The 12,804-nt window shown below is 39.1% G+C and overlaps 1 protein-coding gene across 3 annotated transcripts in view; it reads left to right on the plus strand.

Annotated features, from left to right (window-relative positions):
- Positions 1 to 12,804, plus strand: part of ENOX1 (ecto-NOX disulfide-thiol exchanger 1) — a 560,973-nt gene that overhangs the window by 345,197 nt on the left and 202,972 nt on the right. For all 3 annotated transcript variants that reach the window (XM_034665221.1, XM_034665223.1, XM_034665222.1), the window contains 2 exons: positions 6,789 to 6,932; positions 7,796 to 7,933. In XM_034665221.1, coding sequence (XP_034521112.1) covers positions 6,789 to 6,932; positions 7,796 to 7,933 — 282 coding nt within the window. The remainder of the gene's footprint in view (positions 1 to 6,788; positions 6,933 to 7,795; positions 7,934 to 12,804) is intronic.

Genomic DNA, 12,804 nt, shown 5'->3' on the forward strand with positions numbered 1-12,804 from the left:
TTCCATACAAATTTAAGGACTATTTGTTCCAGTTCTTTGAAAAATGTCCTCGGTATTTTGATCGGGATAGCATTGAAAGTGTAGATTGCTCTGGGTAGTATGGACATTTTAACTATGTTAATTCTTCCAATCCATGAGCATGGAATATTTTTCCATCTTTTTATGTCTTCCTCAATATCTTTCAAAAGTGATCTATAGTTTCTAGGATATAGGTCCTTTACGTCTCTGGTTAAGTTAATTCCAAGGTAACGTATGGTTTTTGGTGTTATTGTAAATGGGATGGATTCCCTAATTTCTCTTTCTTCAGTCTCGTTATTCGTGTATAGAAATGCAACTGATTTCTGGGCATTGATTTTGTATCCTGCCACCTTACTGAATTGTTCTATAACTTCTAATAGTTTGGGAGTGGATTCCTTTGGGTTTTCCATATAGAGTATCATGTCATCTGCAAAGAGAGACAGTTTGACTTCTTCTTTGCCGATTTGGATACCTTTGATCCCTTTTTGTCTTCTGATTGCTGTTGCAAGGACTTCTAGTACTATGTTGAATAATAGTGGCGAGAGTGGGCATCCTTGTCGTGTTCCTGATCTTAAGGGAAAGGCTTCCAGCTTTTCCCCATTGAGAATAATGCTTGCAGTAGGCTTTTCATAGATGGCTTTTATGAGATTGAGAAATGTACCCTCTATTCCTACACTCTGAAGGGTTTTAATCAGGAAAGGATGCTGTATTTTGTCAAATGCTTTTTCTGCATCAATTGAGAGGATCATATGGTTCTTGAGTCTTTTCTTGTTGATATGATGTATCACATTGATTGATTTGCGAGTGTTGAACCATGCTTGCATCCCAGGTATGAATCCCACTTGGTCATGATGGATAATCCTTTTAATGTACTGTTGGATTCTATTAGCAAGGATCTTGTTGAGGATTTTGGCATCCATATTCATTAGAGAAATCGGTCTGTAATTCTCCTTTTTGAGGGGGTCTTTGCCTGGTTTGGGGATCAAGGTAATATTAGCCTCATAGAATGAGTTTGGTAGCTTTCCTTCTGTTTCTATTTTTTGAAATAGCTTTAGGAGAATAGGTATTATTTCTTCTTTGAATGTTTGGTAGAATTCCCCAGGAAAACCGTCTGGGCCTGGAGTTTTATTATTTGGAAGGTTGTTTATCACTGACTCAATTTCTTCATAGTTAATTGGCCTGTTTAAGAAATCTATTTCTTCCTGTTTCAGTCTTGGTAGTTTATTCTTTCCTTCTTTCTCATTTTATTTTCCTTTTTAATTTCCTTTCTTCCTTTATGACTGAATTCACTTGAAAAACATATTATGTGTATGTATATATACACACGTGTAATTTATATTTTAATATATTTTGTAAATTTATAAACATAACTATATTGTTTTATATATTTATAAACATAATATACTATTTCTATATTTATAAACATTATAATTTATATATTACATATATATTATGTATTATACATAACTATTATATATACATAACTATATATTACACATTACATATATAATTACACATGATGGGTCAACTCATCCCCCTCAGTAATGGATATCTATAAATATAGATATAGATATAGATATAGATATAGATATAGAGAGAGAGAGAGTAAACACATGCACATCTGTCACATTTGGGGTACTGTGCTTGCTAGCTGCAAGGTATGCAAAGATGACTAGTCACCTGAATCATTGTAAGCTTGTTGTTTATTAGGGACATAGACATAAACAACTAATTCGAATACGAAGTCACAAACACTGGTATAAAGGTCCAGGGAGCTATGGGAGCACGCTGGAGGGAGTACCAATCTCCTTTGTCGTCTTGTTTAAAGAACAAACTAAAAGCTACGAACAACAGAAATGGCATGTGTTCTCAGGTGCGTTGTGCTGTTGTGTATGTCAAATCATGACACTTTTGAAAAGAGGTCAGTGATTTTATAAATATATGAGTAACGGGTTAGATATTAAAGAAGACCTTTTGATTTCATGGCTTTGCCAGAACTTGCTGTAAGGTTGAGCCTTGCCTGAATTGTTTGCCCAGTTCCAACCTCTGCCCATAACCGTCTCCAAGAGGTGACTTTTCTCTCCATCACTGAGAAGGATCTTTGTATCTTTCTTTGATAGAACATTCCCACTTTACAATTCGCTCATCAGAAATTCCCCCATAAAATCTAATTCTTCATCAAATCCGGTTAAATCTAAATCTCTTCTTCAAAATTAATCTTTTTATTCCCACTAACCAGGAGATACTGATCACTCATAACCAACATCCTGTTTAATTAACAGCCCTGAAAATGTTATCATGACTTATCATGTGGCCCCTTAGGTAATCTTCATAATCAGCTGCTCCCCTAAAGCACACCCACCACCCCAAAAATTACTCCTATCTAAGAATTAAGGAGTCATGTAGACTTTACAGGAATTTCTGTAGAGGGCGCAAGAAAATGCTTGTATACGTTGCCTACTTCCCAATGAGCCACCTGAAAATCTGCTTCAGTTTTTTCTCTTCTCCGAAGTACCTTTTTCCCGTGGGTGGCCACCAAGACCCTTCTTTCTTTCACTTCACAGTGCTTAACCTTGGTGTCCTCTTTTACCACATTTTGCAAAACAGTTCCACTCTGCCTCAAAACTTGCAGATACCACTCATTTCCTAGATCCATAAAGCATGAAGACCTAGCACGTAATGTAGCAGGACCCATTCTCCTTAGAAGCTAAGTAATCCCTCTACAGTAATGAAGCGCGTCCTTTGGGATCCTTTTGTATTTGAAGAAAGAATAGAATTGTATAAAACAGAAGAAAGACATTAAGATTTTCTAGTTGTTTCTCAGTGGGAGAATTGGTCTGAATACTTGGTTTACCATTACAGGAAGCAGAAATGTCTCCCTTATAATTCATAGACGGTTGCTTAAAACTCATGGAGTTAATACAGAAGTAACATCTCTTCAACAATATTCTGTATTTTTTTAAACTAGGGAACATTTCTGTAACCTTGAGAGTATCCTACTGATTACATGAACATCAAAGTGAAATATTTTCTTCGTGCTGGAAAAGAACAGTAGAACTTTGGATGGGAATGCATTTCTCTTTTTGCTATAAGTATAAGCCACGATAATGCTAATGAGTAATTCCTATAAAATAAGATTCAGATGTCATATGAAATAAGTTTCCTTTGGAATCAACTCTTAACAACACGTTAATAAATATGATTTTCTCACTATAATTACTTTTCTATTGAAGTAGGCATGAACCTGAGGACTTAACATCGAACAAAATCATTCTTTTAAATTAAAAAGAAAGAGAATTTTCAAAAGTTAACTCATCTCCACCCCATTTTATAGCAATCTATGCTTTGTGAACAGTTATAGATGGGTTTGATTATTCATAGCGTGTGTGTATCCTTGGGACCTGTAAAAGTTGGACCGGGTTAGCTAGAGTTGTGCTATTTACAGTGAGAGAAGCATGTGCCATTTGTTTGTTTGGTGGGTTGTCTTTGCGGGGGGGGATAGTATTTGTATAGGTTCAGTGAGTTTCAAAAATTACTTGACCCATTGATAAATCCTGAGGATAAATAGAGCTTGTTGAACAGTTATGGAGTCGAGTATGAGGTTTCGTACTTGAATATACCTTAACAAAGAACGGGTTAGATTTCCGCGGAACCCTGGATAAAGCCGCATTGTTATCTTTGGCATTCTGTACATCTGATTGTTTTGTGATGATCTTATCGCACTAAAAGCTGTAAATTCAAACTGCCAATTTCCTAATTGGTCATCAGTCTCTCAAAAGCTTTCATAGTTGCACAGACAGAAAAAAACCTAGAGGAAAAATATCATGCATCTTTTAAATCACATTATATTATTTTATAAAGGATTTGTAGAAAATTAAGAAGCATTCTGCTACCATTTAGGTGTGGCATAGAAAACTAGGGCAATGCTTACTTTTAGAAATATCAAGTGTTACTCACTGTTTTAGAATTAATTGCATAATTATCCAGTCGAACAGTAAGATCCCAGGGTACCTTAATAGAAACACTACACTTCCAAATAAAATAATAATAATTAGCACCTACTATATTCCAAGTACTTTATTAGCTATAATTTTTTAACTCCCCACATCTCTGTGTGTAAATAAACACCATTAACAATATTAATCTTTTCTATAGTTTAGAAATAAGAAAACTAAGGCAGAGAAATTGATTTGAATGATAAATTAGGCATTATGGCTTTGAGTCATCTAAAGAGGCAGGTATTCAATAGGAACGATAGATGTTGGTAGAGTATGAAAATCACTCTTCCCACTATTCATAAATTACCAGGCAGTAATTAATTAAAAATATCATCTTTCATCTGAGCATCAAGGAAATTTACATTTTTAAAAGAATTGCATGGCATCCCTGAGACTCTTGAATATGCATAAGATGTTCTAGAACTTACTTTAGAGTTACCATTCTGAGTACATGGTAGCGACATGAAGTTGTATGACATTGAAACCATTGGGTTGGTAGATTAAAGACATGCAATAAATGTCCGAGAGTTTCATTAGGGGATACGTTCAGGTTTACAAACCACATCTTGCCAACAAAGCAATGGGGTTTTTGTTTTTGTTTCACTGATGCTCTCAATGAAATATCATCTGTTTAGGATGGGCATGAAAGTGTGGGTAGGCACTATGGATCCCCAGGACATTTCATGCCCCTTTGTAACACCATAATCACTAAAGAAAAAACTACCATCGGAACAGACAGTTATGGAGCCATGGAAAGCTGACACCATCCTTGAAATACTGTTGCAAAAAGGGAAGGTGAAATATGGCTGGTCAGGTACAAGTTGTAAAGTCTACAAAGTAAAGGGATGTTCTCTGCTATAATGTTCCAGAACTGTAGGCTCATTGGACAGAAAGTTGTGATTAATGCCCATTTGGGGAGAACCTGAGCTGGAAGGAAGCCAGCCAACTAAACTTCATTTGGGGAGATAAGTAAGACAAATAGTGACCTTGCAATGATCTGAAATGACTCCACTACATGGCCATTCGAGCCAAAGAATAAACAGTGTAGCCGGACTCTTGCTGTGGTGATGTGAACGGGTTGGAGGTGGAGAGGGGAAAGTGCTTTGAAGTTTCATCGCAGAAATATAGCTGGTGTGTGGGTAGCCAAAGGGCACACTTTTAGGTTAGTTATGTCTTTATGTTACCGAGTTGATTTTCTATGGTGAGACTTGTGCAATGGCTTCCATTGCCCAAGATAATTGATTCGCTATAGGTAAGCAAGTTCTCAATTCATTTGGGTAGTAGAGTTTAATTGCAAGGTATAAAACATTTGTCCTGAGTGCAGTTTGCTCCCGAAGTTGAATTGTTTTATACTGCATGATGATGTTTCACCTTCCTGACAAACTATTGGACAAAAATTCCCCACTATCTTGCGTGCCCCTCTGGTCTTGGACTAGGGTTTTTGGGGAGACCATGGAAACAATTTGCTCATTTTATCCACCTATCCTTGAAATAGTGAAATCTGAGCTTCCATTTGAACTTAACTTTTACTCAACAGGCAGTGAGTTTTCTTTGACAGTGTAGTGTTCAAAGGAATTACTGATTCTTGTACCTAAGAATCAAAGAAATAAAAGACCATACCATAAAAGGGCCAGACTTTGCACTAGACATGCACAAATGGGCCATAACCTCTAATTCTAAAATATGCATTGGCAGAAACATGGATTTGAACAATTTCTAAATTTATACCTAAATAAAAAGAAATAATTAAATTCTATTGTTATATCAAATCTACTTAAAATTCAAACTTCTCAGATCACACATCTAAGTGGTGTGCTTTGTCTTTCAGTTTTCAGCTGGGGAAGGTGCACTTAAAATATGTATTATGAAAAAATATGTAGGTATGAATGGTGTGGTTTTGCATTTTTAAGGATGGAGAGAAGGCACAGCATTTTAGAAGTAGTGTGCTATAAAGGGACCCTTTCCTTTGCAGCTTTACTTAATGTTCTATTGTTATTTGTTTTAATTAGAAAGGTGCTCTGAAAAGTTTAATAAAAATACGTGTGTGTGTGTGTGTGTGTGTGTGTGTGTGTGTGTGTGTATGCTGTGAGACTTCAGGGAAAATTCAGACCAAACGAATTGTGGCCTGTTCACTTTATCTCCATAGAACTAAAGAAACAACTGTTTCCTTTGCTGCCCCAACATTCTCTCACTCTTCCTTTATGAGCCGCCTGCCATTCTTTCCTCTTGCCTTTCCTGACTATTGTAATTTGAGTGCACTCCTTCACCAGCCTCACGGCCAAAGAGCTTGTCTCGCCTTTCTTTTCCCCTTCCCTACTTCCCCCCCTTTCTGAATACATTTCACAGACGACCGTCTTCCAAAATAACAACATCAATTAATTTTTTTAACTTAAAAAAAAATCGTGTTTAGCCCCGAGTCTGCCCTCTCCTTTGATGTGTAGTGTGTGGAAGAGGCTGTGCAGGGGCTGATAAGCCAGGTCTGTGATGTCTCTACAGGAGGAGGCAAGGCCCCAGGCGCGCACTCAATTCAGGCAGCCGGGCCCCAGGTGAGCTGACAGCTGACCCGCCCAGCCCTCAGAGCTGTGCACCCAGGCCGGAGACGGCTGCTGGGGCGTGGGAAGCAGCTCTTGCCCTGGGCCCCTGCCCGTGACTCTGTGACCTGAACTTGTCCCTTGTCCTTTGTCTGTTTTTGCACAGACAGCAGTTCTGTCCTCGAAGGCTCCCTCAGTTCACTGTCACGATCGCTCACCACACTGCTTTCCCCTTTTGCAGAATCCGATGACCTGCGTGGGGACCCTGCACTCAGCCATCAGAGCGCTCCTGCCGCCCAGGATGCTTCTAATTCAGTAGTAGATGCAGGTGGCCTTGAAAGCATCACCCGGTGTCCCCAGCAGCTTCCTCCAATGATGGCTGCAGGTAAATGTGGGGGGTGGCCGGCACAGGACACAAGCAAGGCATTTTGAGGTCTTAGTGGAAAAGCTTGTCCGGCCCTGAACAGACGGGTTGACCCTGGCACCTGGGATCCTTAAAGAAACCAGGCCATGGAACTCGTGTACGTCAAGAAGCATTAAGTCAGATTTCACATATTTTGCTGAGGGTTTTTTTGGTTTTTTTTTTTTTTAAGCTCTGTGTTATTTGTTTTTAATATCATATATTTGCTTATTTTGTTTTGATGAAAGTCTGAACTTAGAAGAAATATTTTGCAAGAGTCATTTTAGGAAGACACCTGTGTTTCCTTGATGTAATGATCCAAAAAGCTTAGAAGGGAAAGAATATGTTACAAGGTAATGCTAATGAATTCAGTCAGGACCAGTTTGGCTGCTTGACAATGTTTTTAAAGACTCTATTAATTAGTTAGAAGGTGTGCCTGCTCCCCAAATTCTACTCAGAAGCAGATGAGTCTGTTTATTTTTAGTCTACTAACCCCAGTGACTTGTTTTACCAAAGGAGTAGTCCTGCTTTGCCTCTCGACCTTGGAACTTAACTAGTGTTTTTTCACTAGAGAAAGAAGCCGTTCTTCATTTTCTTTTTCCAGGAGTACTTTCTTAATGGCATGCTGTGTACAGTACGAACTACATGTCATTAAGTTTCCTCCCAGAATGTATTTGGAAACCCTTTATGTTTACGTCTGGAGCAAACATTGCCGTAGATTACAGTGCTTTATTTTTGTGTGGTTTGGGAATGTGCTAAACCAAGTCTCCCATCTCCAGAAACGTGCTCTCCTTTAAAACAAACACTCTCGCCTGTGGACTGGAAGTCATAGTTTTTTCTCCCCACAGCAGCCGATGGTTTGGGGAGTATAGCGATAGACACCGCGCAGCTCAACATGTCCGTGACAGATCCCACAGCCTGGGCCACCGCCATGAATAACCTGGGCATGGTTCCCGTGGGGCTGCCTGGACAGCAGCTCGTGTCCGGTAAGCTTGGGGTCGGAGGGTATGGGTGACAGGTGCCCCGTCGTCTCCCTCACACGCGAGTGTGGGGCAGAGTCTGTGATTTATGACAGAGGCGTGTTCGGCAGGTTGCTCTGGAGGTTTTCCTCCTCATCCCCTCGCTCTCCTGCCTAAGAGCTGCTCTCAGGAAAAAGCCACAGGCCGTTCGCATCCTCCAGCTTTGCCATATCAAGTTCAGATTTTAAATTGCTACAGAGAAGAGTTACCATTTGCTTTCTAATTTGCAAAACTCTTTCACATACACTATGTCCTTTGATTGCACAGTCATCTTTTTGAGGCATGTAGATCTTGTTTATTTATTTATTACTGTTCCCGTTTGAAAGACAGGGAAACAGAGGATAAGCTTTCTAGGTGGCTTTTCCGGCACTGAAGCAGCAGAACTAGAAACCCATCTCGGCTGACTCCGTAGTCTACGTTTTCCCATCACACTTTGGAATCATATTACAGTGCATTCAATAGGGAGGACGTTTAGAAACATCACAGAGTCGAAGGCCGGTTAAAATTTCATCAAGTAATTTAATACATGTTTATCGAGGATTTTCCATGTGCCCTGTAACAAGTACTTTGGGAAACAGAATAAATATACACATATGTAAGTGTCTTCGAGGACCGGGTCTCCCTAAATTGCAAAACACAGCAACAAAAAACGGCAATAATACTAATGTGTTGAGTAGCGGTGCAGGCTCCTAACGTAGTAATTTCCAGAAAGACGAATCACGGGGGGTGTAAGAGAAGATATGATCAGGGAGGTGGGACTTGAGCTGCCTGGGAAGATACAGAAGATTTGCCGTGTTCACTCACTCACTCACTCACTCTCTCACTCTCTCACTCACCGGTTCATTCAGCAAGTATTTATTGAGTTACTGTCCTGGTGCGGGGGCCTCCAGCTGTAAACAAGCAGGTGTGGTCCCCGCCTTCCCGGAATTTGCGATGGAAAGGTGACAGTCAGTATTTACGTTATGGTCATTGTTTTAATGTCAGAAGAACAATTCCCTTTTGCCCGTCAAGTTAGAGGAGGGTAAATGGTACGCCCCAGGTACAAACCAACAGCTTTCGGAGAGGTGGTTTCTCCCCCCACAGACCTGTGTATTTTGTGCTGAGTTGACCAAGCATTTGTTGGTTGGTGGGTTTGTTGTTGTACCTTTTTAATAGTGGCCATAGATAGAAAATTCTTAACTACTTACAGCAAATTACATGTGTGTATACCTACACATATATGTATTTCCATATGGTTTATTTTTTCATATAAGAAGAAACAACATGAGAGAAGACAGGTGGCAGGGGAAAGTGGGAGACAGGAAAAGGAAACTCAAAGATTGAGTTACAGGGGCACCTGAGTGGCTTAGTCAGTTAAGCGTCGCTTGGTTTTGGTTCAGATCTTGATCTCAGGGTTGTGAGATCGAGCCCCACATTGGCCTCTGTGCTCAGTGGAGAGTTTGCTTAAATATTCTCTCCCTCTGCCCCTCTCCCAACTCATGGGCAGGTCGAGTCTCTCCCTCTCTCTCTCTCTCTCTGTAAAATTAAATAAATCTTTTTTAAAAAAAAAAAAGATTGAGTTACAAAGAATTATACTTAGGATATTTATAAAATTCTCCAAAATATTATAAAATTCATGTGGAATTAAGGATTAGTCTGGTGCATGACGTGTATATATGTATATAAGTGACATTTCCTATGGTTTGAACATGCTTTTATCCAGGTCCCTTTTCCCTAAAGCTTAACCCAGACAGATACTTCCTTCTACTAACTTGAAAGTAAAGATTTGTATTTTTCCACCCAAATTTTCCCAACTGCCTGATTGAAATATTCATCTAGCAGAAATTACTCGTCTCCACCTCCCACCTCTCTCAGAAAATGTTGTGTAACTTCCAGAATAAGCCACAACCTCAATAATTCATTGTTTTTTCTTATGATTTTGAGTCTTCTGACATTTTAACCATGACCAATTTATGATTTTCCCAGCAACTTACCATGAAAAGAATTACAGCCCTGCTCGTTATAGAAGATTTACCGTATCTGCCCTGAATTACGTCCTCTATCTCCTGTATTAGCCAGACTGCTTAAACTGTTTTTGAGCCTTTCAGGGTCTTCCTGGGCACCCCGTCATCACACTGTATTCTGCCCATGGAACAGCACTTTGCTTTGGTCCCAGGGCTGCCGGCTGACTCTGTCTCAGGGTCGGGCGTGGTTTCATTAGCTTCCTGTGTATGTGTTTTTTTCCAGTCTTTTTTCCATCCACATGGAACCATCTGCAATACAAAATGTACTTTCCATCCAAATGGAATCATATGAAATACAAACTACTTTATGATGAATTTTTAGTAACACCTTATCCTAAATTATTTTTCCATTTTGTTGTTTCATATTTAAGAAATTTAATCCATTGAAGGAATCTCCAATTTATTTAACCATTCTAGGGCTTACCTGTGGGCTGTTTCCATTGCTTTACTCTTCCTAGCTAAGTTTCTTTGGAGAACTTAATCTCTTGAAGCTCGTAGAAGCATTTTACCTTTCCTGTGAAATGATGATTATGTCTATTTCATGGGACTGTTGTGAGATTTTAATAGAATAACTTACATGCAATAACCGTATGGTACCTACACATAGTAAGCATTCATTAAATATTAACTCTTACTCCTTCCTTCTGTTTTGCTCTTTAAAAAAAAAACATATTATATGAACATTTCCATGCATAGAACTTTTCAGCAATTAGAATTATTATCCTTGGATAGACTCCTATGTGTTGAACTAGTAGGTCAAAAGAAATGAACATTTTAAAGTGAAATACTGGAAAATTAATTTTCAAAATATACGTGTGTATTTAATATTTATTTACTAATTTGATATGTAAAGATGGCATCGAATTATTTTGCCTTAAATTCTTTTATAACTACCCTTTGTAAATTATTTACTTTTCCTCCCTATCGTCTATTCATGCTTCGTCTTTTGTACATACATTACTTTCATACTATATCATACATTTATCACACAGAGGAGTTCTTGGTGGAATTTTTTGGTTTTTTGGTTCATTTGTTTTTAGTTGTTAATGATTAAGCATTTTAATCTTTGGAATTCCTATTTCCTAAAAAATACTTATCTAGTCTGTTTTTTGCCCCTTAAAGCTGTTTGTTTTTTTTTTTTTTAATATGTTTAACTTTTCCTTGATGAGTTCTTTATTTCCAACTACCGAAAGGCTTGGCCCAGTTAGAGGTTGATAGGTATTCCCGATTTTCTGTGTCTCCATTGGTTACTTCCTTCTTTGATCAAACATTCCATTCTTATGTGTATTTTAATCTACTCTTGAAGTGTCTGCTCTGTACTACTGATCTGTTTTTGTCCCAGCACCACATTGTTTCAGCTCTGATAGCTCTATCCAGTATTTATATGACATATCTCGTGCTTTTCTTACCGAACCCCTTGGGCAGGGCGGCTCGATCCTTTCAACACAGCCACAGCCTGCCACGGCCGGCCACCTGTGGAAGTCTTCAATGTTCCTGTGGAATGTGAGATGCAGGCCTGACTGTCTCAGAAGGGGCTTAAAGATTATTTAGTGTGGCCTGCCTCCCAGGACATCTCAGCTCAACTGTCAATGACAGGATTATGGAGAGGCTGGATTTTAGGAGCACCTGGCCTCCTCCCAAGGTTTCTGGTATTTCTAAATGACTGACCCCTCTCCCCATGTTGGTTAAAACTAAACTGATACCCAGTCCCATGCCTTACTACTCCTTGTGCTTATTGAGAGATTAAAATTATCAGCAAAGGAAGGCACACCATTTTCATATTCTCTGATTTTATCAGAAAGATTTCCCAGGAGATCAGCTCACTTATCACCATGGCAGGACGTCTTTCTGACGTGCTGTTCTGACTCCCACAGCTACACCTTCTCCATTTTCCTCCCCTCTGTCATTCCCCACGCGTGCCCACCATGATTCCATCCCCACTCTCATGAACTTGCTGCTTACCCTCTTCCCATCACATGCTGCTTAAAATCATTACATTGACCTGGTTTCTTTTGTCCAAAACATGCCGTTATATTGTTTTACTCCAGCCCAAGTCCCATACTTCAATGTCTCGGTTTATGATAACATGTTTACCTCCTTACGTTATTGTTTCATGTTTATTTTATTCCCCATACTTTTCGTTTTGTGAAATTTTTAATTTTTATGCATTTCAATACTCCATGCATTGATATGGATCCAGATTATCTAAAGTGGTCTGTTAAAACATCAGTGCCACGTGGCTGTGAGGTAGAGTGGATGTCATTTGAGTGTTTACCTGGCCAAACAGCCGTGGCAGATTCAGGGTTTAAAACAGATAGGTTCCTGTCTTTGTGAGTTTCCCCAAAGCCTTGAACTATGCTAATGTGCAACATACAGTTTCAAAGAGTAGTACTAATACATTGGCTTCCCCAAACTTAATTTAGCTTTAAAAAAAAATCTGTTGTCATCTCATGAGACACTAGAATAGCCACGTAACCCAGATTTTCCCCATCAGGTGGGGAGATCCTTTTCCACTACATTCCGTCTTTCTATGCCATTTATGGTCTCGTGTCTATGATCCACTTTACAGTTTTGTTTATGTTTTCACTAAACAGTGTTACTACCTAATCTCAAATTACAAAATAATTCACTTGTGGTCAGGAGTTTGCCTGAAGCCTTCTTCCCTGTGTTCTATGATACATGTCACTTTCCAGGAGCCCCCACCACGGGTGTCATCAACCAAAATCCAGAACATCAGATCATGAGCTTTGACACCATCTGTGTGACCAGCTGCTCCCTTCCTATCCACCCTGGCTTCTTCTCCAAAGTTATAATCATCAATTGGAAAAGTTGAAA

Source organism: Ailuropoda melanoleuca, chromosome 7 (genome assembly GCF_002007445.2).
Source record: "Ailuropoda melanoleuca isolate Jingjing chromosome 7, ASM200744v2, whole genome shotgun sequence".
NCBI lineage: Eukaryota > Metazoa > Chordata > Mammalia > Carnivora > Ursidae > Ailuropoda > Ailuropoda melanoleuca.